This window comes from Lygodium microphyllum, chromosome 15 (genome assembly GCF_053477565.2).
Source record: "Lygodium microphyllum isolate KBCC chromosome 15, Lygodium_microphyllum_v1.1.10, whole genome shotgun sequence".
Lineage (NCBI taxonomy): Eukaryota > Viridiplantae > Streptophyta > Polypodiopsida > Schizaeales > Lygodiaceae > Lygodium > Lygodium microphyllum.
In genome coordinates, this window is record NC_141149.1 from 115,390,731 (window position 1) to 115,418,486 (window position 27,756).

General features: G+C 36.4%; 1 protein-coding gene across 1 annotated transcript in view; it reads left to right on the top strand.

Moving 5' to 3' along the window:
* The first annotated feature begins 304 nt into the window (after positions 1 to 304).
* LOC148024944 (uncharacterized) overlaps positions 305 to 27,756 on the top strand; it is a 54,909-nt gene continuing 27,457 nt past the window's right edge. The window contains exons 1-3 of the mRNA XM_087694628.1: positions 305 to 983; positions 1,176 to 1,593; positions 2,769 to 2,984. Of these exons, the coding sequence (XP_087550754.1) occupies positions 1,237 to 1,593; positions 2,769 to 2,984 (573 nt within the window). The 5' untranslated portion in view covers positions 305 to 983; positions 1,176 to 1,236. The remainder of the gene's footprint in view (positions 984 to 1,175; positions 1,594 to 2,768; positions 2,985 to 27,756) is intronic.

Below are 27,756 nucleotides of genomic sequence, written 5' to 3' on the forward strand. Positions count from 1 at the left end.
TATAACTTTTCCTTGCCAATATTGCAAATACAAGTCATTGCTTAATAAGGGGAAGTAGCAAGAGCACTCTTCTATTATTTTTGTTGATGAGAAAATATAGATGTGTAAAAATTTCTATGTGGCAATTAATGTATGGTGAAGGTAAAGGGGGAAGGATATGATTAGGAAGGTAGAAGGGGAAAGGAAGTATCAACAAAGTTTGTATGACTAGGGGAGTTGGAAGGGAGATAAAGACACGCAAGGGTCATGATAAGAAGAAGAGCAGGAGGAAAGGGGATTCATGATTAGAGGGAGAGGCTATCTGGGGAGTGCAAAGCTAAGAGGAAGGTTGGCAAAGTAGGTTTCTAATGATGTTAAAAAAACAAGGCCTTGCAAAATTTTGGGAAATTAGGAAAGCCAACATGAGAGAGAGAGAGAGAGAGAGAGAGAGAGAGAGAGAGAGAGAGAGAGAGTCTCACACACAATACTTGCTTGGTAACCGTCAGAGGAAGAAAAGGTTACTTCTTTCCTTGACCTTTTCAATCAACATCCAAGGATATAAAGCCTTTACGTGCCCTTGATCATTAGGACTTATGATGGGGAACTGACTTTAGAAAAGAGGAAAAGGTGGTCTCTCCACCACCTTAATTGAAAAAGCCCTTCTTCTTTTTATGTGGGTCATTGCACTTCTAATCACACTCCTAATCAAGCACTCCTCACTGCCCTTTGGGTTGGTTTAATCTCATTATTAGGTTGGAATTCTCCAGGCGTTTGCTCTCTGCATTCAATTCTGAGGCTGCACTTGTCTTCACACGCATTGAATTTTGTGATCACAATTCTTGCACACCCTTAATAATCATCGTCCCGCTGATCATTCTCTCTCTCTCTCTCTCTCTCTCTCTCTCTCTCTCTCGGGCCCCAACTGATGTGATTAAACCTTACTTAAGAGAGGCCTTGTCTGAGATCAGAGGAAGCCGTCCCAACTCGCAACATCAGAGGAGAAGGTATGCTTCCATGACGCTGCTCTAAATGGGGTTTGCTTAAATGATCAAGGACTTATCATTTGTGGGTTTAGCAAAGCTAATTGTGGGTTGCCTCAATCCGGGAATGCCTAATTGGGGAAAAAGCTAATTAGGGTAATTCGGGAATGCCTAATTGGGGAAAGAGCTAATCAGGGTTTTGATTGATTTGCGCAGGATTACTCAGACTGTGAATTGGGCGCCTCTGAGATCCCTGAATTGTGATCAGAGCAGTCCCATGGTTGATGATGATCGTCGCAATATTGCTGAGGGAGAGATTGGTAATGATGCGGATGAAGACGATGAGAGGATGTCAGGGAAGAATATCAAGGGGGCTAAGCACGAGGCTACTGGTGAGAGGGAGGATGTGATAAAGGGGGCTAATGAAGAGATTAACGGGGATGATAAGGCTCTTGCTCCGCCATGGCTGGAGCCTCTCCTGCGGACTGATTTCTTCACGCCCTGCCCCATCCATGGATCAGAGACGAGTCTGTACAAGGGGGCCGAGTGCAATCAGTATTGCTTGGACTGCATGGGCCCTGCATTGTGCCCCTCTTGCTTGCCTTCCCACCACAGAGAGCATCACGTCGTGCAGGTAGGCCGCTCTCTCTCTCTCTCTCTCTCATACATCTCTACGTGAATCACTTCATTAGTTTGTACCTATGTGACTTAGCTTCCCATTTGGTAGTTTCATCACCTCACACAGTTTTTCTACTTGGTCGTGTCATCACATTATGCTTTTGAACTTGTCATAAAGTAGTCTCTGGTCGATAGTGTCATCACATTATGCTTTTGTACTTGTCATACAGTAGTCTCTGGTCGATAGTGCCATCATCTACTTGGTAGTGTCATCATGCAATGCAACCATGTCGTCTCTACTTTGTAGTGTCATCATGTAATAACCACTCTACTTGGTAGTGCCATTGTGTAATACAATCATTTGCTTGTATTTTGAGCCTCTGGTTTCGAGTTTGTAGTATCATCTTGTGCTACGAGTTACTTGTAATTGCAATATTGACATGTAATTCTCACTCTGTACTACAATATCCTTCTTTATCGATGATAGCTTGTCATTCACTTGCAATAATATTTATTCTACTCATTGATGGCAAATTCTTACTTTGCACTACAATATCCCTTCTTTATCAATGTGATTTTGTCATTCACTTGTAATAATGCTTATTGTACTCATTGGTGGCAAGTTTAGCTTTACCCTTATTGGAGCTAGGTAATAATGCTTATTGTACTCATTGGTGGCAAGTTGATCTTTACCCTTATTGGAGCTACATTACAATGTCCTTTTCTTTATCAAAAGAGGTGTTATCATCAACTTGTAATAATCTTTCTTTGTACTTGCCACCACTTGTAAATCACACCAACTTGACCTCCTACATTGAGAAAAGTTCACCACCATTAAGCTCAGCTCTTATCATTCTACACATGCAACATTAATGACGTGTTTGCCAGACATTTTGTCATCATAACATGTCAAAAATTAGATAATCATAGTCATTGATGGCATGAAATGAAAACATATCATTAAAAGACCTCATACGTTATGTATAATCTCAACTATAGTTACTCTCATCATTATTAATGACTAAGCACATTATATGTGACCACATTGTTTCTACTGTGATTAAGTATGTCTTCAATACAAAATTTGTTTGTAGAATGCCAATGTGTTAGTATAATATACATTATAAAGTGCCAATATAATATAACGAATACATATGTAATGTATGATGTGATGTATGCTTATGTGCTCAGATAAGGCGATCATCCTACCATGATGTCATTCGAGTAGGGGAAATTCAAAAGGTGTTGGATTTGACTGGAATCCAAACATACATCATTAACAGTGCAAGAGTAGTATTCATTAACGAGAGGCCCCAACCTCGTCAAGGCAAAGGGGTCACCAATAATTGTGAGATATGTTACAGAAGCCTCCTTGACTCCTTCCGATACTGTTCCCTTGGTTGCAAGGTATATATCAAAACACTAATCACCCTAAATTAAACTATTGTTATTGTCTCTTTGAATTATACTCATAATAAGCTAATGTTTTTTCTCGAAGTCTATTTCTAAAATCTTATTTACTTTTATTTTTATTTTATAAGATTTTCACATCTTATCCAACTATCATAACTTATTTTGATAAAGCTATGGTAATACTTTATGAGTTATATCAATGCTCTTTAATAGTAAGTAGAGTTCATATGTACTACTCTGAGCTTTGCCCATTTCTTTTGGCAATTGTAGATATCCTAGTAGAGAAAAGTTCTCAACCTTGTATGATGAAGAAGAGAGGCAATATAACTGATAAACAAATCACAGTACATGTTTAGAAGAGAGGAAATGAACTAATAATCACATTCTAACATGTTTATTATAACCTTATTAGAATGTCAAAAACATATTTTAGGTTCATTATTCAAGTTTTCCTTAAGAATAGAACATCACATGGCACACATCCAAGGGCAAAGCTTTAATTGAGGTCTCAAAAGGGCAATGAAGCATTAAGTAAAGGTAAAGCCATGGCATCTATAAAGCCAAAGAGGGTGCATTTAGTTCAATGAAAAAATCATTGTATATGCATGGGAAGAGAGGCTATAAACCAGAAAATACCTCATAATAGAATGCTTTATATAACAGAAAGTTGTATCCAAAAAGATGAGTGGTGTATAAAGTACAACTGATCTAGCCCCATACACAAGTCATGAACATCTCTTAGTCTCTTGATCATGAACCCATTAAGAACAAGCATTCATGTGACACATGGCCTAAGGATGGACTTCAGTTGTGGGGCCTCAAAAGGATTTGAAGAAGCATTGAGAAGAGCTAGATTGATTTAAAGCCAAAGTGGGTGCAGTTAGGTCACCCAACAAAGCCCTATGTCCTATGAAGTATCAAATTGAAAAAGTGTGTTTTGAGTGTACATAGGTTAGGCTCATTCTTTTCATCCAATTTCATATGGCCACTATGATCCCCATATCTCAAAACTACATGTGCCCAAATTTAGACTCTAATTTGACAAGTTTACAATGAAAGTAATAAAGCACATGATGCATCAAAGCCTCAATTAAGATTGTGTCATACTTTGGCTCCCAATTTCTCAATGTTTTGAATGAAACACACATTATGAATAGTCCATGTTGTAGTGTTTATTTAAGCTTGTGCAACTCTTCTTCTTGACATACATTCAAACAAATGAAGCATCCAAAAAGCACTATTTCTTGATATGTATGTCAACAAAGAATCTAAGAACATTAGCTTACATTTAGGCTTGTAGTTAGGCACTTTTGAAGTGCAAGCATACTCAACATAGGGAGTAGCTGCTTTAAAATACATGGAGATGATATAGTAAGGTGGGTAGGCAAGAGGAGAGGAAATGGATGCATGAGACATGACACTTATTGTTCTAAAGGACATACGATGCAAAAGGATGCTAAAATAATGAAAATACAAGATGACATTAAAAAATATAACAATATCTTTCATTATGAAGCAAATATCATATTATAATCATAAGGCATGAAAAAAATTGGCATGCTTTGACTTTCAAAACTTAGTGCAAGTTGAGATGCATTAGAGAGCAGCTTGTGCCAGCCACAACAATGCTTCTTTTTATGAAATCCTATTATTATTTAATTTTTGATTGACCCCTGCCCATTTTCTTGGACTTATGAGACATTGGTCATATACACCCACTCAATTGTAGAGTCTTCAATAATAAGTGCTTATTTCTTCTTTAAAAGCCACAATGGCCATTTTGTATATTAATGTTTTCTTTATGCTTATTACACCAACTTCCCTTTGGAACAATCATTGACCCTTTGTTCCATAATAGCTATCAAGAGAGCCACTAATCTCAAAGGCTTGATTAATGAGGTATTCGATGCAATTGTATCCAAATCAACAGTAGTAGTTTTAGTTCAAAGATCTCAATGTAAATTGTCAAATAAAGGATTTAAGCACCTCTTGGGATGACCTTTCTACCTTTGAAATCTTACTACACAAGTACCATAAAAGTAGTTGCATACTTTTCTAGTTCTTTCTAGCTTTGATGTTGGGACTACAAACTTCTCGATATCTATGGCAAGGCCTAAGTTTGACAAGATCACCACTATTTCATGTATCTAAGTTTTCTAGAACCTTTCATTTATTTAGCTTTATCCTCAAACTACGTAGAAATCTAGGTATGTCATACATAATACCAATGGAAAATGATATGCAATATCTTTATCTGACATGTACACATATGGTATGCTTGTTTTGATGAGAAAAATAGGCAAAGATAGACATGATAACCATCAAATATGGCCCTTGATTGCTTGGATTGTCTTTTCCATTTGGGACATTGTGTAAGGTCCCCTTTCACTATATTTAATTTTGGGACTCTTGATCAACTAAATATTTGACCTAAATGGTCAAAAGTTAGGGAAAACGGCTAGTAGAGTAGCATGCTCTCTCTTTCAAGCTCAGTTATTTATATATGTTGGGAGAGGCCTTCATTAGCCATGACCATGTTTCTCTTTGCTAATGAATATTGTTATTTCATCCTAAACACACATTTAGTGTCACCCATCTATACTATCATTAAGTAACCTATTTTGTAACCCTCTCTCACTTCCATGATTAGGTGTTGGTAGGAGCACATGAAACTAGTACTCCTCACTTATTTCATTAATCACCACATTGGCATGCTTCCTTAGCTATGAAACCTTAAAAGTACTCATTAATGAAATCACATGATCACTTTCACATTAACTTAAGTGCAAAACTCATAGCAGATATCTACAAACAAGAAGCATGGAATGCATGAGGACATGGTATATGAATTAAAAGGTACAAATCCAAATGAGACACTAGAAGTTGATAAACACTCTTGTTAATTAGGAGGTTTGGCACTATCTAACATTCGTTTGTCACCCAAACCTCATACATGTAAATTTACCTAATGATAAGCTCTTTAGCAAAGGTTCACTAATTGAATATGTTGGTCTTGATGCACTCAAGAAATCAAATCAACTCTCAAGTGTAGAATATTATCCCCAATTCCATTGGCCTTATGGTGGATGTGTTGAACACAATACACCTAAGAAATTAGATAACGTGGAGAAAAGGATACATTGTTCTTTTTTATAATACAATTGAATCCATATCTTTCTTCACTTGTGGACCAATAATCTTCAACCCTTTCAACATCATATTGGACATCTTTTCAAGCAAGGCATCATTTTCAAGTAGTAAATTTATGGGATGTCTAGAAAGTTCCACCTTATTTTCTTGTAGGAATGTGCAATTGACACTAATTTTGGAACATGCTTATATGTTTAGAGTCATTTCTCCCACTATTGGCTTATAGAAATCTTTCAAAACATGTTTTACCCTTCCACCATTCATTCTTAAAGAAAATATAAAAAGATTTGCATTAGGGGTGCATTACTACCCCCATTTTAGCACTTCATTAGAAGTACTTATCCACATGAAAATATTAGTCAAACCAAGTCATTGGTTCAAGGTGAAGATAAATTCCAAGAAGATAAATCAGCTAGCAAGCAAGAATCAGCATTAATAGTCGATGAAGGAAGGAGAAGTCCAGCTTCAAAGGTACAATTGGAAGTACTAAGAGTTGCATTTTATTGTTGTATTATGTCATGTAAATGAAAAAATGCCACATTTCTAATATTGTAACCTATAGATACATAGGGGATGGGTTTATATGGATCATCTATACAGGGGTCTATTAAAGTTTAAGAGAGAAAATTTTAAATACTTAGACACTTTAGTATACATCGGGAATGACTTTATATGGATTCCTCTATAGAGGGATTGGTTAAACTTCAAGAGAGAACACTATACATACTAAGACCCTTTAGTATAGATCAAGAATTTATCAATTACCTTAGAAATACATAAGGATAAATTTCAAAAGGTCCAATTATAGGGAATGATGGTTACAACACATGGCAAGTACACAAATTCAAGAAGAAAATCCATAAACAAAGAAGACCATGAGCTTGCAAGGCCATTGGGAAAGACAATGCATAAGATGATGGTAGCAAATGGAAGGCTCCAAACCTCAGTCCCATGTTGAAGGCTTTGTCTCTTAGCAAATTTTAAAGAAAATGGAAAGAGCATTGAACATGGAGAAAGGGTTGGAAGACTCTTAAAATTTGAGTTATTTAGCACTCATCACACAAAATTTTCATCTCATCAACCACAAGAATATTATACATTTAAAAGGATAATATTAATGGAAGGGCTACCTATGTTTCAATTCAATGAGTAAGCAAACACATGTACATCATGCACAGTTGGAAAAAAGAAAAAGAAGAAGATTCAATAAGAGAATTATAGAGCAAGGAACAAGTTGCAAATCAATGCACGTACTTGTGAGGGCCATTCCAAGCATCATCAGTGGGAGGAGCTCACTACTGCATCACCTATGTAAACAATATGACAAAAATGGTGTGGATCTACTTCTTGAAGAAAAACTCTCATGCTCTATTTTATCATTGAGATTTCAAAGCACTAGGGAAGAAAGAATGTGGCATTTACATCAAGACAATAAGATCAAATTCAGGGGGGGGGGGGGGGGGATACATGTCCAAAGAGTTTGAATAATTTTATTTTCAGTGAGATATAACAACACAATAAATATGATCCTACATTGCACAACAAAATGGAGTTACAAAGAGAATGAATATAGTCATTATTAAACATGCAAGAGCAATGCACGAATCTAATCTTGCAAACCATTATTGGGATGAAGTTACTGATACAAAAATTCATCCCATAAATAGGACTCTAAGTCAAGTTCTTAATAACCTCACTCCAAAAGAAGTATGTTCAAGTATAAAATCCAACATATCACCTCTAAAATTATTTGGGTATAGCTTACACATACTCTAGGTGAGAAGAGAAAACGTTGGATGCAAAATCTAAAATCTAAAAGATTAAGTTTGTTGAGTTTCTAATAATAAAGCACATAAGTTGTATAATTTACATTCTAGAAATCTTTAAGTATTTAGAGATATATTTTTTGATAAATATGGCATGTGGTTCAAACTAGCCCTGAGAAAATATAATGAAGATAAAGTTACATTTATAAATTCTATCCCTCCACTACTGCCAAATGAAATCCTCAATAAAATCATAAGCCTCTTTTTATTTTTTATGCTTACATCTTCCAAGAACCAACATTTAACCAAATAGTAAGAATCCCATAAGCAAACCAAAACTACTTTGCATCTAGTGGTACCTCAAGTAGGCATGAAGCAATCCATGAAGAAGTAGGAACCTCAATATTAGTAGCAACAATTGCATGATCTACAAGGTTAAATCATACAAATTAAAGGTTAAATATTTCAAAATATAGCCTTCATGGCTGATGTTCAATCGATCATGGAACCTTGAACATATGAGGAAGTGTGAACAACACACTAATAGATTTCATTGTTGATGAAAGGATTCATGGTTTCATGTAGGATAGGAAATTACAATTTAAAGATCTCCCCAATGAAATGAATATAATAGAATCTAAATGAGTTTACAAAGTGAAGTTAAGAATAAATAGGATCGAGGTGCATATACATTAACCCTAATTTGGTAATATTGGTTCAAAAATCTAAATAAAGTATATAAGCTAAACAAGTCCATATATGGCTTGAAACAATCTCAAGACCTCAATATCACAAGATAAATATATTTTTTACAGCAATAAATTTCAAGTTAGTATTATATGTCATTGAAAACCTCTCTAATTACATGGAATAGTATAATAAAGTGACCCCTCTTCCCTAAGAAACTTATGGGTTTTCTTTCAAATGGAAATAAAAGACCCTCTTCTATACATATTATCTTGTACTTTTAATAAATATAATGAAATAAAACACCTCTGTTTGTGAATTTACATTATATCATTATAGTTTTGGAGTTGCACTTAGAGCTTCCGTAGTCCCAAGTTTATCATGTAAGTATTCTGCTTAGAGAACTCACATGATACATTTATATTTTTGGAGGTGCACCCCCAAATAATAATGTTTCTAATGGTTTATATTACTATGGTAATTAGGTCTCAATAACAAAATAGTACAAGATTGGATCTTCAAATAATAGCTTGGAAATTATACCCCATCTATCCCAAAATTTCAATGGCTCTCTTTGATAATATTACTAAGTTTGATGGAGTTGAATTTGGAAAATGAAGATTGTGTACCATCTATAAGAAAGGATCTTGGGATCTAGTTTGAAGATGGAGATGTTACTAACCATGAAAATTAGAGAAAGAGAAACAAAAAATTATTGGATTTAATTACATGGGGTCTATCAAATTGATGTGTTACACCAATTATCTAGCATTAAACAAGCCAAAGCTACTTGGGAATGTCTTGATAGCATCAAGCCAAAAATTCAAAGTTTATTCTCTTAATGCAATTCTATTGATTGGATCTTACCAACTTATACAACAATTTTAAAGCTTGAAGGTCTAGCTAGCTAGCATTGGCAAACCATAAAGGACGATGATGAAATGGCTATTCTATTGAACAATGTGGACAAAGAAGACATGCACTATGAACTAATCGTAACAAACTTGGAAACTTTTCAACAAAAGGAAGTTGAATATTGTAAAAGCAATGCTATATGTGTAAGAGGTCAAGCTTAAAACTAAAACTAAACTCCATCCACTTTTGGTTTCATAAACTCAAGAAAATACATTCTCTACATGCAAAAATGACGGACTGAAAGAGCAATGAACAAGATTAGTGGAAGAACTAGTTAGGATAAGAAACATCTAGGACAATGGAAAAACAAAATATAATAAGTGCAAGAAATTTGGTCATTGTACAAAATCAATCTTGAAGTCATAGAGCTCAATCTATAAGAATGAGGATGCCTCATATAAAAGGGTATCACATTATCTTTTATAGATTATGTGTATTAGCTAAAATCAAAATGACATTTGGTGATATCCTATTGTCTTAAGAAATGTTGGGGCCAAGGGGGTGTAGAAATTATGGTGTTAGAGTGCAAAAATCAACAAATATTAGAAGAATCAGTTAAAAGTATATAATTTTATGGTCAATTTGGGTTAGTAGAAGATATTCAAGCTCATCAAATATGTCAACATATAAAAACATGTGATGGCCATGTTGTCCCAAAGATTAGTCAAATAGGTGAAAAGCATCCAGGCCCTTAGCTTACCATAATCAATGTGGAAAGGTGGAAATAATTTGTAGATGATCTTTTGGAGCTACATGATGTGAATCTTGTCTATATAAATAGGTTCATATGACTGAACAAGCATCTCATTTTTTCTCCATTTCTTGATCTTATCTTAGTTTTAATCTTAATATAAATGTATGACTGATAATCTTTGGTCATTGAGATTATAAGAGGACATCAAGGATAATGGCTTAAATTAATTGGTCACAAGTAAGAAAAGCTAAGTGAATGGAATTTTCTTAGGACCACATGAAGAAAGCTATCGCTAGACATTAATCTTGTAAATATTGCCACCTACCAACTTGTAAACTAGAAGATTTGACATTTTAATTTTGCATGTCAAAATAACATAGCTTGTTTATAGCTTGGATGTGAATCATAATCACAATGGAGGTTCAAATCTAGTCCATAATATCATGACAAGGTGAGTAGACACTAGAACCAATACGAGATAATGAAATATTAGATACAAGATAATGAAAGATCACATGGAAAGAATGCATGGTAAAGAGGGTTGGGAAAGAATATAATGATTAATCACAATAGACTAAAAGTAGGTTGAATAAAAATGCAATATACTCCTTAGGATCCCAAACTTGGATAAAGTAGTTGATGTCATGGCTTGGGTCTAGCTTTTTCCCATGAACTCCTATAAGTGCCTTCAATTTATCTCCATTATCTTAATTTACTTTTCACCCCTTTCCATGTCCTCATTTTTTACCTTCTATGTAGCTATTTATTAGCATTGCATCTCCTTGAACATGAGAATGACAATCTTTCCACTTGGACACTTCACTAGACCCAACTCTAGACCACAATACTCTACCTCATGATTACTTTGGATTCTGATTTCTTGACATACCATGTAACACCATTATTATGGACTTCTTGTTATAAGCCCCATCAGATAGAACGGTAGCTTCTACATTTTTCGACTCTCTAGGCATTGTTGAAATAGGGATCACTTTCTTTTGTATCTCCTTGACTCTCTCACTCTTCATCTCCTCATTTTCAAGCATTTGTGTGATATGTGATCAAGTGCTACCTTCCTGCAAAGGTCATATCAAAACTATTGCATTTCCAAGATCCATTTGTGCACTCTTAGTTTTTTTCTAAAAATCTCACCAATTGAGGCAACAAAGTACATGAGATAATCATTGTACAAGGTTTGTAAACCAGATGCAAGTTCAACTTCCTTCCTAAACACATTTAATCCAAATCCAAGAACTCCACATATACCTAAGTTTTTCATTTTCTTAGTTGTAGATCTACTAGTCTAATAAAGTGATTTGACTAGCCTAGTCCCTTCCACATAATACAACCCTCAAAGGATGGTGTCCGAAACTTGGACTCAAGTAGAAGGGTTCTCTTCACTATGGGGTCAATGATATGAGAAAAGTAGTCAAAAAATCCTTTATGGCTCCAAATTATATGCCAACCTTAAAATTCCATTCAAATCAATGTCTCTAGATGATCCTTTAATGTATCTACAATCTTAACTAACCTTAATAGGTACCTAATGTTGATATATCGAGCTGCACTCATGACATGTCAGGGTGACCGTTGTGCATTTATGTCACCGACTTGTTAACTGCAGATGCGGTTGGTACACCGCCCATGAATAATAGCTAGATGACATCTATCCTTATCTACTCTAGTTCGTGGCTCAGTTAGTATGCCACCTTAGTTAGTTGAGTTTGGTTTGAGACCCATATATAGGGTTCTTCTATTTCTTTGTACTAGAGTTCTTTTGGCTTACACAACTAAGAAGAGGAAAACTGTTTTCAGCCTCCACCACCTTTGTGTGTATTCCCCCATTGTGTAAGTGAGAAAGCTACAAGTGAGACTCCTTCCTTCTCTCCCACAATCTTGACATAGTATCAGATCCTGGTTCATGGTAAGGAGCTCAAGAAAGCAAACCAAGTTCGCGGCGTTCTGGTAAGAGGATTAGTATTGCTTTCAATTTTCGAGTTTGGGAGCAAGTCTCTGCAGGTAGCACATCCGAAAAGTGGAAGAGTGCATTGTCTCAGATTGAGACGCCCTTCGCGGTGTAGCAAGAGGGTAGTATATGATGCGGCATGGGGCTTGAGCCCTCAGTTGCCCTGTTTTTTTGATTCGAGGCCATTTCGGAGCCTGTTTTGGAGGCAGAAGTTTTCTGCACGCACTCAGGAAAAGGCCCTGTTTTTTGTTGTGCGACCACTGTTCTACATGTCGATGAAAATTTACCATAGAAATTGTATCGTATGCCTGTACGTAGAGACATTGGGAGTTACAGAATCATCCTTGCTGCCCGTTGATGCAAAATCGTCACTAGGAAGTGACTATGTGGTCAAATACCACTTTCGTCAGTTTTGCAGATTTGCCCTTGTGAGGGTGGAGCTGTGTTTTTGCAGTGACAGAATATTTTGCAGTGTTCTGTAATGGCGTCTGATTCTCTTTCATAGATTGTCATTGAAAAGCTTGACAAGAACAACTTCCAAGCATGGAAGTTTAGAATGACGAACTTCCTTATGGGAAAAGGATATTGGGAAATCGTTGCAGGAAATGAAGAAGAACCAGTTCTTCCTAATGTTCCCAATCAATAACAAATGCAGGCATTTAAAGGATGGCATGAGAGAGCCAGAAAAGCTATGTACTGGCTGTCTATCAATATTTCAAACTCTATGATTGTGCATATTCAGGATGCAAGTATGCCAAAGGAGGCATGGGATACTTTGTCAAAAATGTATAGCACAAATACGCAAGCCAGGAAAATGCAGCTCAAGCAAGAGTTGCACAATGTGCAAAGAGAAAGTATGAGCATCAATGACTACCACATGAAGGTGAAGAAGATTGCAGATGCACTTGCTTCCATTGGGTCGCCAGTGGAAGATGATGATTTAGTTTCTGTGACCTTGAATGGTCTAGGAAAGGATTATGCATAGTTCCGAACATCGATTTCCATCCGTGAAAGATTTCCTGATTTTGAGGAGTTGATTTCTCTTCTAATTTCTGAGGAGCAGAGAAACGGTGGTGCATCTTCTTCAGGAGGAACTTTAAAAGAAGCTGTCTTCTACTCAAATGTTGGAAGAGGTAGAGGTAGAGGTAGAGGAGGCTGATCTGGAGGTCGTGATAGAAATCAAAATATGCAGCAAACTCAAGAAAACTAGTCCTATGGAGGAGGATGTGGTAACTCTAGAGGCAGGGGGAGCCAAAGAGGTCGTGGTGGATGGCAAAGAGGCCAAAATGCAAACAGCAATGTTGAATGCTACTACTGTGGTAAAATGGGTCATATGGCTAAAGACTACTATAAAAAGCAGAATGACATCATGAATGGAAAATTGCAACAAGGGAATTATGTATCTTCTAGTAGACAGGGTGATGACAGAAATGAGCATTTGTTTATGGTGCAGCACATGACCAATTCTGTGACAAGTACATAAGAAAGCAACGATGTATGGTATATTGACTTAGGTGCATCAAACCACATGATAGGTCATGCAGAATGGATGCAGGATGCAAGGAAAATGGAAAAACTAGGATTTGTGGAGACTGGTGATGATACTGCACATCCTATTGTGCAGATTGGAAATATTCCTTTGTCTATGCAGGATGGGAAAAAAAAATACCTGTCGGATGTATTTCATGTCCCGAATATCACCAAGAACCTGGTTTCTGTTGGTCAAATGGTTGAGCAGGGCTTGCAGGTCAGATTTAATTCTCATGGATGCTTTGTTGAGGATATGAAAAATAAAGGTCACTTGATAGCAAAAGGAAAGAAGAAGGGCAGAATGTTTACGTTGGATGCAGACATGCCTTAATTGAGTGCAGCAATGTTTGCACATGGGACTGGTGTAGTTGTTGCAGATATTGATATCTGGCATAAATGCATTGGTCATGTTAATGTACAACGACTTAAATCAATGCAAGCCCAAAATATTGTTGCAGGATTGCCTAAATTCAAGGTTGTAGAAATGCATAAGGTATGTGAAGCCTGTCAATTTGGAAAACAGGCAAGGAAACCATTTCCTAGACATGTTCAAGAGAGTAAGAAGCCATTGGAATTAATCCACTCTGATGTGTGGACTACTAAAGCTGCATCTATTGGAGGCTGCCATTATTTTGTCACTTTTATTGATGACTATTAACAGAAAAGTTTGGGTGTATTTTATGAAAAAGAAAAGTGAAGTGTTTGGGTATTTCAAAACTCTTAAAGCTATGGTTGAAAAAGAAACATGCCTGCAAATAAAATGCCTGAGGTCAGATGGAGGGGGAGAGTACCTCTCAAATAAGTTTGCAAGGTTCCTGCAGGAGCATGGCATAAAGCAACAATATTCATGCAATCATACCCCACAACAAAATGGAATTGCAGAAAGGAAAAACATGCATATTGGAGAGGTATCTTGTGCCATGCTCAACGAAAAAGACTTGCCAGATTTTTACTAGGCTGAAGCAGTTGCTACAACAGTCTACATAATGAACAGGACTCCCACTGCAGCAATACATGGGATGACTCCAGAGGAGAGGTATATTGGTAGGAAACTAGATATTTCTCATTTGAAGATTTTTGGTTGCATTGCCTATGTTTATGTGCCAGATGAGTTGAGATCCAAGTTGGATCCAAAAGTTGAGAAGTGCATTTTTATTGGTTGCTCTCTGCAGAGCAGAAAGGGTATAGATGCTATAACCCTTCTACTCGTAAGTTTACAGTGAGCAGAGATGTTGTTTTTGATGAGATGAGTAGCTGGTATAAGCCAGTAAATGTGATTGATGATGTAGATGCACAAAATGGTAATGCTGCACAGAATTCACAGCAGCAGTCACAAAATATTAGTGGACCTGGAGTGTCCTCTAGCAGTGGTTCACATTCTTCGCCATGGATAGGCAGATTGAGATTAGGAGAATCTCCTCAAAACAATGCAGATAGTGGTATGCAGGTTTCACGAAAAGGAAAAGAGAAGGTAGATCAGTCCATGTTTGATGTGAATGTAGGTCACTCTTATGTGGATGGTGAATCCAGTGGCTCAGAACAGAGCATTGATGATGAGTTGGGTATTCCTTCTATTGTTACACCTGGAGTAAGGAAGACCAGGGATGCTTTGAGAGCACCTGGGAGTGAACCTACTTTGCGAAAGTCTACCAGAGCTAGGTATCCTGTGGATAGGCTGAAATATGATGGATTTATAGCCATTCACTATGCCTATATGGTCAAAGTGATATAAGAAACATAACCCACTTCTTTTGAGCAAGCCATGGGAAAAGAAAATGGGAGAAAGCCATGGATGAAGAAATGGATGCCTTGGAAGCAAATGCTACATGGGAATTGGTACCTTTGCCTAAAGATAAGAATGCAATTGGTTGTAAGTGGGTTTATAAGGTGAAATATAATGCAGATGGTTCTGTGAATAGATACAAGGCAAGATTAGTAGTCAAGGGGTATGCACAAACATATGGCATTGATTATGAAGAAACATTTAGTCCGGTTGCAAGGATGGCAACCATAAGAGCAGTCATTGCTATGGCTGCATCAAAGGGATGGTCTTTACATCAGATGGATGTAAAGAATGCCTTCTTGCATGGTGATTTGCAAGAAGAGGTCTATATGGAGCAGCCACCAGGTTATGTGCATGCTGTTCATCCTGATTTTGTTTGCAGGTTGAAGAAAGCCTTGTATGGCTTGAAGCAAGCACCTAGAGCATGGTCTGACAAGATAGGACAATATCTTTTCACTATTGGCTTTTAGATTTCTAAGGCAGATTTCTCACTTTATATGAGAAAAACAGAGAAATGTATTATGCTACTTGTCATTTATGTTGATGATTTGATTATGACAGCTGATAGTGATGAAGATATCCTTCATGTGAAAATGCTATTGAAGCAAAAGTTTGAGATGAAGGATTTGGGAGAGCTGCGTTATTTCTTGGGCATTGAGGTGATTATATCACCAAGTGGGATACGGCTCTTGCAGAGGCAGTATGGATTGGACATGCTGTCCAAATATGGGATGACAGGCTGTAAGCCTATTTCAGTTCCTTTGGAGCATAATGTGAAGCTGAGCACAGATGCAGGTGAGCTTCTAGAAGACCCTACTATGTACAGACGCATAGTAGGAAGTTTGATTTATATGACTATTACCAGGCCAGATTTGAGCTATGCTATTGGATTGGTAAGTCAGTTTATGTAGGCTCAAGGAAACCGCATTTGGATGCGGCTAGATGCATACTCAGGTATGTGAAGTCCACATTGCAGTATGGACTATTTTATGAGACTGGGGTTCAGATAAAGTTGCATGGATACACTGATGCTGATTGGGCTAGTAGTATTTCTGATAGACGATCTACCAATGGATATGTGTTCTCTTTTGGGAGTGCTGCAGTCACTTGGAGTAGCAAGAAATAGCCTACATTTTCCTTGTCAAGCACAGAGGCTGAGTACAGGGGTGCAGCAATGGCTGCATGTGAGGTAGCTTGGTTGCATAAGCTACTTTATGATATGCATAAGCCTACAGATGGGCCAGTTGTCATTTATTGTGACAACATGAGCAGTATACACTTGGCAAATAACCCAGTCTATCATGCTAGAACAAAGCACATTGAGATGCATTATCACTATGTGCAGGAGAGGGTTTTACTAGGTGTTATTGATCTAGTTTATGTCAGCACAGAGGATCAGATAGCTGACATATTCATGAAGGCATTGGGCGCAGAGAAGCTGTGCAAGTTCAGAGACCTGCTTGGTGTGCAGGAATTGGGATTGAGCTCGAGGGGGAGTGTTGAGATATCGAGCTCCACTTGTGATATGCCAGGGTGACCGTTGTGCATTTATGTCACCAACTTGTTAGCTGCAGATGCGGTTGGTACACCGTCCATGAATAATAGCTAGATGATAGCTATCCTTATCTACTCTAGTTCGTGGCTCAGTTAGTATGCCACCTTAGTTAGTTGAGTTTGGTTTGAGACCCATATATAGGGTTCTTCTATTTCTCTGTACTAGAGTTCTTTTGGCTTACACAACTAAGAAGAGGAAAACTATTTTCAGCCTCCACCTTTGTGTGTATTCCCCCATTGTGTAAGTGAGAAAGCTATAAGTGAGACTCCTTCCTTGTCTCCCACAATCTTGACACCTAACTTTATACACACGACTCATCAACTCCTTAGTGGGTTGAGGCATTTCTAATATCAAAAGAGCTTCTAGTTTATCTATGTTTTAGAAAATTCCATTTTGACTTATCTCATGTCTAAACAAGATGATTGTAGCTCTATCCAAATTAAATTTAGTAAGATTTAAATACCCTCTATCTATATAAATCCTCTTAAACGCCTCCTCAACTTTGTGAGAATGTAACCACTTGTGACATCTAGACTCCAAGATCATTCACAAAGGCTCTTATCAAGGAAATAAGAAAATGGGCTAAAACCATGTCCATCAAATTGTAGAAGCTTGCATGGGGGTTTAGTAGACTATAGAGAACAACCTTCTAGCAAAACAATTCCCATGGAGTTCAAAAGGTAGTCTTCTCTTGATCCTCTAGAGAAATCATGATTTGAAGGTAGCCATGAAAACCATTGCATACCAAGCATTTCCCATGCCATAAAACTAATGTAATATTTCATATTAGAAAGGAAAATGGTGATGATATCTCTTTGTGGGAGCATTCCAAGTCATAAAGCCTAAAGACACTATCCATTTTTTCCCTTTCTTTGGTACAATGTCTAGTTCAAGTTCATCTACTAGATAAATGTAATTAGCCTTCAATAACTTTTAAGCCTCCAATTGTAGATCGTGTCTCTAGATACTTCCTAGCCTTCTCATTGATTAATATTTTGGTATAGCTCCCTCCTTCAATTAGATCCAATGCCCAACTGGATTGGTTCCTCTCATATGTATGTACTTGCCAAAGAGCTTATGATACTTTTCAAACGTATCAAAGAACTACCTCCTCTCTGTTAAATTTAAAAACACTAGAGTCTATTGTCTTATGTTGAATCACCTAGGGATTCTTCTCTAGCTGGTACTAACATAACTATAACAAACACATGTTCGCAATCTCCCCTACATCTTCTTATTTTCCTACATAGACATTGAATACAAACTAGCATCTAATTTCAACATTCTCTACTTAGATTCTATATTTATCTTCTCATTAATGAAAGTGGTTCCACTATACTCATACTCTTCCTTAATCTTTGCATAATGAAACTCTCTTGGATTGATATCCGCCTAAAGACCTATGTTCATATCGTAGACCTAAGCCTCTAGGAAACAAGTATATCTGTAAATAGATCCAAATGTCCACTATACTAATGCTATCTAGCCCTCATAGCAACAAGGGCTTTCTATAATAATAGGGTCCTACTACTAGCAACACATGTAAATTTATAATAGATCTCTAACCCAGAACTTATTTCTCCATGTTCTCCACAACTCCTATGCATTTACATATAATACAACAATTGGCTCTCTCCTTGGATATGGACATTGGGCCATGACATGTCCTCCCTTTCCATAGTTGAATGACTAGATCATATTATTACCTCGTGACTTCTATCTTCTTAGATTTTGTTGCTAAAAAATCTATGTTTTTTACAATGTAGCTTGCATGACTAAACTAAGACTATTCAACTACTCAATAAGCCTATGAATGTAAACTTACGTTAGAGAAGGATATCGACTTCAAATGGGAAATTTATATTGGATTCAATCCCTTTTTTAAACATAGATATTATGATGTGGACCAATGAGAGAGGGGCTGGTGTGCTTATTTTATTCATTTCATTTTCCCCATTTGGCCCACCACCCTTTGCTTCCCTCCAATCAGTAGTGGTTTTCTAAAAGAATATTTTTTCAATTTTAAAATGAGTTGGCCTTCCTAAGATACATTCACTAGCTACACATGTAAATGTAGGAAGAGCTGAATGAAAATTTGAAATTAACATGTGTAACTTTTTGTTTTAAAAATGGGCCTTAGATCAACTAGGAATTGTGGCAATAGATGAGTGTATGCATGTATATTCTATTACATGCATAAGAGATGTTAGAAAACCAGTCTCTACAAGTAATGATATACATGAGGAACTTCATGAGTCAATACATAAAATATATTAAACATAGTAGATAGATAGCTTTATTGAGAGCTAAAGAAGATTAGTTACTACATATCTCTATAAAATATTGGATAGGAGATCCAATTGCTTAGACTAATTCTAGATATGAATTACAATAGAGACATCACTCTTGTCTCTACAACCATGAGGTCGAACAAGTTTACAAGGGAGAGACTAACTCAACCATCCCCATCAACAAAGTAAATTTGAACTCTTGACATGCATGCCATACATCTAGCTCCAATTTTTGTTTATGTGTAGATTATGTAGTCCATGTAAGACTTGCTCTCTCCTAACCTTAGAAGTTTCACATTGATTCTATTCCCACTCATGACTTTGCATGCAATCATTCTTTGCACAATCACCCTCATTTTTCTCCATGATAGTTTGTTGTCACCTGATCTCATGTAAGAAGTTTACACCTTAGTTATTCTCTGCTTTGATCGTACATTTCCTAGCAATGTCACTAATTGTTCTTGTGTATTAAACTTCTACTCATAGCATTTCCTTTTGTATCAACCTTAGGCCACATAGGTTGACTCTTATTATTTCACGCCATCCCATTCTTCCTAAATACTGATCCTTAAGCTTGGGACTATGAATCCCAAAATCAAGATTGAGTTAATACCATAAGTCATTCTAAATGGGCTCTACCTCTACTAGTAGATATTTTATATGTAGTTTAGTGAGCCCAAGGCTCCATCATGAGCCTATTTTTTCACTCCCCTTGAATGGAGGATATTGTCTTTGTCAGTAGAGTGATAAGAGTCATGTTTATAGATTGAGGTTATCCATCCACTTTAGGATAGCAAGGTATAGGCTTTTGATGGATGACTAGAAATGTTGACAATAGATGTTCAATTGCTTTGTTCAAGACATGCTTTCCTTCATTAGTCCTCATCAACGTTATGGGGTAGCCAAATCATGAGATTACCTACTCCTATAGGAACTACTAAATTAACCTTTAATAATTTTGGAGTTGTTTGGGGAAGGTCTAAAGAAGAAATGATGGGTTCTTAGTTGTTTTAGTAGTTCACGATCAATAAGAGGTCCATTTTGGAGGCTCAGCTTGGTCTAAATGGGGTTAATGGAGTTTCGAAAAAGTCTAAGTAGGGTTAGTTTTTGTTAATCCAAGGTTTCTCTCTGTTCTCTCAACTTGTCCCAAGCTTCCATGGCTAATTTCCTAGTGTGAACAATTCTCCATCACTTGATCTTTCTTCCCTATGTACAACGTCATTCTACTCACTACCAAGAGCATTTGAAGTAGCATAATAGCCAACAATGGAGCAAGTTGAATCATGTGGTAGATTAGCCAAACTAGTGTGATTTGTGGTGCATTCTTTGGGCTAACCTTTGACAATCATCTTCAGCTCCAATATCCTCATTGAGCCACGTGGTAGATTAGCCAAACTAGCATGATTTGTGTTGCATTTTTTGGGATGATCTCTGAGAGTCATCTTTAGGTCATCCAATCTTCTCATTGATGCTTCAAGCTTTAATCAAGACATCATTTGACAATTCTCATGCAAGTTGATGACACTTCTTATTGGTTTGAGATTAGTTATAGTGATTTTCTCTCTCCTCCTTTGCTAAGTATTTAGGGTAGTTGTGAATTCTTTGCAATTTTCTTTAAGATTTCATGGGGCTTTCACTTATCTAAGATCCAAGAAGCATTCTCATATCTCATTCTTTAGACATTGAATCATTTTTTCTCTCTCAAAGCTTCTATGAAATCCTAGATATGGAGTTTATGGGGATAGCAAGTGAAATATTCCTTGATTCTTCAAATTTCCATGGGGCATTCATTCGATTTCTTCTTGAACACTACTCTAAACCTTCAACATGCATTAATGATGCAAGATTGAAGCATTCAGATAACATTTAAAGTATTCTTGCTCTCTTATCTGGGAAAAAATAGGGCAGCCACAAAATTCTTCAAAATTTTGATCAATTTGTGATCTAATCATAGGGATTATGAAGCATTCTACACCACAGAAGCAAGGGCAAGTCCACTCCCTGAAGATTTATCCAACATTGAAGCAATATACCATGATTCATAGTATTTTCTTCTTTTTGAATGCTTAGATAGACATGGATATCTAAAATCTTGTGGCTTTTTTGTTTCTAATCAAGGATTGAAGTATTCTCTTGAAGGTTGGATTAGTCTCCAACCTTAATTGAAGGCATTGATTTATATTGTTGGGGATTTTATTACTCTTCAGCCATTATAAGGAACATTGGTTCAAGATTGGTATTCTTGAAGTAAGTTTTGAAGACTCCAAGTGGATCCAATATCAATGGGGGTCTTACATAGATTTGTCATCAACTATTATAAAGACATTTGATCAATCACAACATGCTCCATAAACATGGATTTTTATCATTGATATCTTTAATGATTAAAACATGCATGCTAGTATATTGCAATCTAAAAATTCTATGAATTCTCACCTATGTGATTGTCTAATCTCTAAATTTTGATCTCTTTTGATCATATACATTGAGATACCCAAGAAATTATAAAAGGTGAGTTTAGTAATTTAGTGAGTCATTGATTACTAAAGGTAAACCTTTCTCAATCCATTCGATTCATTGAGCTATCAAATTCTTGCATATCATTCAATGGCCAAAGATTTATTTTAGTCATGCATATCATCCTTCTCTTCTAGAATACTAGCACTACTATATATACATATCGACTGAGAAAAAAGGTTGAAGTCGGACGAGATAGCAAGATAAAAGAGAGGTGATCCTCCCTTCCTATATAGGACTTCGTAGGGGTGTACAACTTGGCCTGAAAGAAACTTTGCAGAGCTTTCAAATTTTTAGAGCCCATGTAGGTGCCTCATCTACTATTTTATCCCTCACCACAGGTGGTGGACAATGTAAGACCACTTGGGATAGAGGGAAAAAGATTCGAAGATTATTGGATTTCATTGGCACTAAGATAGGGCATAAATAGGACAAGTTTATTACATGGTATTCTTGCTTCTTTTTCGGCCAGTCATTAGTAGGACCAAGGTGTGGACATGAGTAACAAGATATTTGGACAATGCTTGGGATTGATATTCAACCATTCATAGGTGCTATAGGTCATTCTAGGAGGATTATAGGTTATAATCAGAGTATTTCAATCAAATAGTGAATTGGGATCTATTTTAAGGTACTTCTTATTTGGTCATAGATATTGCAGACTAATTTTAAAAAAATCAGAGACAATATTGTGTATTATAAGTTATATTCGATCTCTATAGGCTATATATAGGGTACCACAAGGTTTTGAGACCTTAGTTTGGACTACCTAAGAGAAGTGAATAGACTAAAACAATGCTTTTATAGGTTGTAGGATTATTCTATATAGTAGAAAATAATATTTCCAAAATATTTTATCTTGTTTCTGAAGTGGAGTGACATATCACATTTTGAAGAGATATTTGTAAGCTTCATTTTCATAAAAAATTTATTGATTCTAATATCGGGGGTGAAAAGTTATAGCCATTTTTCTGACAAGGAGCCACTGTAGACAACTCTTAGACAACTAGGAAGTGTTTATAGTTTTGATCTGGAACCACCCCTTACCTAATTCCAAAGTGGTATTATAGTAAATATTCATTAACTCCATATACAAAGCTTCATTTAAAGCTTTAAATCACAAGGATCAATAAAGTACAACTCAAGATACCATCCATTTATTAAGAGTTGGTCCTCTTAACTCATCAATAAGGATGAAAAATCAAGGGTTAAATATTGTTGATAATAGCAACACAAATGATGAGTCATATTGACTTGGAAATCATTAGGATATGGAATCTTTGAATGAAGAAAATGTATCACATGATTCTAATGAGTACCAAAAAGTTAAAAAAAAAAATGATAGCATGAATGAGGGTATCATTCAATTGAATCATATAATAGATGACAAGTTTGGTAAAAGAATTTCACATTTTGAGAAGTTTGGATAGCACAACCGTTCATTGGATGCAAAGTTTGACCAAATGATTGCCATTCTCAGCAACTTAGGGAGTAAATGGCAAACTAATCAATCCATCAATGGCAATGGTGCATCTAGAGTTAAAGAAATATTTCAATACCCTTCCAATTCTTGGAATAGGGGAAGACCCATTTATAACTCTCCAAAGAATATTGGGCAGCAAGACAATTTCTAGCATGATGATAGAGATGATAGCATTCATGGTTATGATCCATTCTAGAAAGAATTTATCTCACAAATTTCTCAAGTGCCTAATGCAAGGAATGGGAATGATCAATACATACATGAAGAACTAAGAAGGGATGATAGATTTCAGCATGATGAAGATTTGGATGAAATGATGCCACATGTTCAACCCAACCAAAGTCATTTGCCACTTGGGACTAATTCAATGGGTCATTATTCTTTTGGAAATAAGAAAAGTGGATAGAATTCCTTCAATAATAATCATGGGAAAAAAACATTGGGTAACTTCTCTCATAGACAACAGTCAATTGGCTTACCCAATAATAATAGTCAGCATTACCATTATGACAAAGAATACAAGGAGAAGATTAGTATACCATAGTTCAAAGGAGATAACCCTTCCTAGAAGGAGCTAGAAGAATGGATCAACAAATTGGAAATGTAATTTACCCTCTACCCACACATTGAGGAAGCAAAGATTTGTTATGGAGCCTTGCATTTTGAAGGCTATGCACACAATTGGTGGAGATACATGAGAAAAATTGGACATAATTTTCGAATTTGGGAAAACTTTAAATCAGTCATGACTCAAGTTTTCGTATCTCTAATGGAAAAAGAGAGATTAGAAAGGAAATGGTATGATCTTAGATAAAGAGGCTCCAATGTGAGAGTATTTTAGTCAATTTCTAAATCTTTCTATGTATGTTGAGGGTGTATCTAATTCAGCAAAGTTTAACAAGTACATTTTTGCCTTGATCCAAACCTTTTAGCAAAGGTTGGGTCATCAAAGCCTACAAATGTACATGATGCCATACAATATACTGAATGTTATAGCCAGGAATATAGAAGGGAACTAAATACTTTTCAACCCAAACTTAAAGTCACTTATCATTCAAATCAGCCAATGAGAATCGGATCGTAGTTCAACCAACCAAGAGAAGGTTATAGATAGGAGAAAAGGGCACCAAATACTTTCAACAAGATTTTCACTTACCCTACAACATATAATTCTAAACAAGGCAATAACTTTAGATATAATACTGAACCAAAAGGGGATCTCAAGAGAGCTCAAAGTGGGACTAAACAATCATCTAGTAACATTAGCAAATAAGCCCTTTTTGAATTACTGATTGAAAGGATTATGTTTCAAGTGTGGTGAGAAATGGTCACCTATTTCTTGTTCACCTATGTTGTGTTTCATACCCCAAGGTTCTTGGATGGGATGTAAAGGGGAGAATACACTTTGACTCAAGGGACTATCCATTCTAAGATTACCCATATTCTTATAGATATTGGTAGCACACATAGCTTTGTCAATGCTAAACATTCTATGAGCTAAAGTTATTATGTGAAGAAATGGACACACCCCTGAAGGTACAAGGCACAAATGGAGCTCAAGAGATGAGCAAAGAGATATGCCTACAAACTCTTATTCAGTTATCCCAATCTTGTACTATAATGAACAGATTTGATTATCTTATATATGGGACCTATTGACATCATTATTGGCTGTGATTGACTCAAAAATATTGGAAAATTTTCCTTGGATCTCAATTGAATGTTTATGGATTTTACTTGGAATAGGGAGCAAGTAATACTTAATGGCATAGAGAAAAAACAAGTGGAAATAATGAGCAAAATAAGATGAAGGAAATAAATGCAATGTCTTGTATTTTTACACTCCTCCTTTTAAAGGTAGATGAAAATCAACAAACTTCTTCACTCAAAGAGCATGATCTATGTTAATGTAAACTTTTGGAAGAGTTTACATATATATTTCAGTCTCCTACATCTTTACATCCAAAGGAAGAAGTGGACCATCCTATTGATTTGGCATCTAACACTAAAGCTATCAAGAAACCATCTTACAGGTTATCAAAGTATGAAAGGGAAGAAGTGGAGAAATAGGTTAAAGACTTGCTGAAAATGGGGTTTATTTAGTCTAGTTAGTCACCTTTTGCTTCTCATGTCCTAATTGTTTTAAAAAAAGGGATGGTTCTTACAAGATGTGCATTGATTATAGACACCGAAACAAGTGCACTATAAATAATCTCATGTGTGCATTGATAATTTGTTAGATGAACTCAAGGATGCAAATGTTTTTACCAAGATTGAGTTGACCTCAAGATACAAAGAAACTAGAATGAATGAAGGAGATGAGTACAAAATGACTTTTAGGATAGAAGGAGGTCTCTATCACTTCTTGATTATGCCATTTGGTCTTTCCAATGCACCTGCTACTTTCCAAGCTCTCGTGAACAAGGTCTTTTAGTTATTCCTATATAGATTAGTCTTGGTATTCTTTGATGATATCCTTATATACATCAGGAATAGAGAGGATCATTTACAACATGTTTTGGAAGTCCTACTCGCATTGAGAAGACATGAGATTTTTGCAAAATTTAAAAGAACGTGTACTTTTATGGCTAGTGAGATAGAATATTTGGGTTACATTGTAGGTAAAAAAAGAGACCATGGTTGATCGAACAAAGGTCTAGTGTATCAAGGATTGGCTCATACCACAAAATTCCACTTCATTTTAGGATTTCTAGGACTATCCTCTTTTTATCAAAGATTCATCAAGAATTATACCTATGTGGCAGCTCCTCTCGCAAATAGATTGAATAAATAAGCTTTCTTTTGGGATGCTATAGCCACAAATAGCTTTGAGCTGAAAAGTCTTCTTATTTTAATACCTATTTTAGTGTGCCTAGATTTTTTCAAGGATTTTACCATATTTTCTCATGCTAGTGATCACGGTATTGGGGCTATTTTATGCTAAGATCATGAAGTTACTGCTTATGAAAGTAGGAAGATGGATAATAGAAAAAGAGAACTCCATGTCTATGAGCATGAAATATTAGCCATTATTCATGCCATTAACAAGTAGCATCATTACATTTATGGTAGCCATTTCTATTGGGAGTAAAGGTGCATGGTGCCTAGGCACCTGTGTATTAGTTACTCTTACAGTTGCCACATACCTACATACTTGTACACTGTAGGTAGTAGGTGCCCATCAATGTCACTTCATTCTTTATTCTTTTAGTGATATTTGAAAAAAGGGAAGGCCGGTAACACATTGTGACTATTGGAGTTCCCACATCTTCTGTGTGTGTGTCTCTCTCTCTTGCTCTTGCTCCTCCACCATAGCTCTTGCCTCCAATCCGTGCTTCCACTTTAGGACTCACTCCCTTCAACTGGCACTAGACCCATTACACCAACATTGAGAAGCTCTTCCCCTTCAATTTAGTTTATCCCAAGAAAATCTTTAGCTTGAGGGTTCCATGGTAGTTCAGTTCTCTTCTTCTCGAGGTATGAATCTTGCTCCTGCTTCTTTCCCGGTTGCTCCCTCCACTTGAGGATTATTCTGGAGCTTTGAGACCATTGCGCGAGCCTTGGTAAGTGCTCAGTAGCACTTATTAGCACCAGTAGGACCAACATCAAATCAACATGATTTTTGCTAATTTATTGGCGTGCATTCATGCTTAGCTCAATCACTCCTCCAGCTCCTCTATGGCCGTTGGACACTTGGACATTCACTTTGCATTGTGTTTAGTACTCTAGGACCGAGTTAGACATCATTTGAAGCTCCCAAGATTAGCCATTGACTCACAATTTGTGACAATTTACTATCATATAGTTCAAGATAGCACTTCGTTCATTGTCTAGAGGTCACTTATGCTTCCTAGGATGTCTATTTAATGCCAGATCATCTTGGATTGTTATGCCAATGTATTGGAACACTATGTGATTGATTTAAGCACTCTTTTGCTTAATTTTGCAAAGGTTTTTTACTACTATAATAACCAAGGAAAATCCTTATTTTATTAGTAAAAGCATATGCCTATTTCTCCCGGGTGCTTACTAGTTATTCGGGGTGATATATCAATGCTTATGGTTCATGTTACATGCTTGGTTATACTTCGAGATTGCTTTTGAGCTTGTCAAAAGAGAGGAAGAGAGACAAAGTGGAGTGGAAGATGAGCCTCAGCTCATTGTTGTTCTTTCTCCATTATTCTTCTACCATACTAACTGAAAGAGACTTACACACATAGGTATGTCTAACCAAGACTAACTGTGGTTAAGTCACTGACTACACCGACTTATTGAATGCCACACACATGTACAACTATATCCAGCTAATGTCGGTCACACACATAAAGATAGACTGACTGAAGTGTAATAGGAGCTTGATATTCTAACACTCCCCCTCAAGCTCAAACCATCTGATAAACTCCAAGTAGCTATCTGAAGTATATGAACT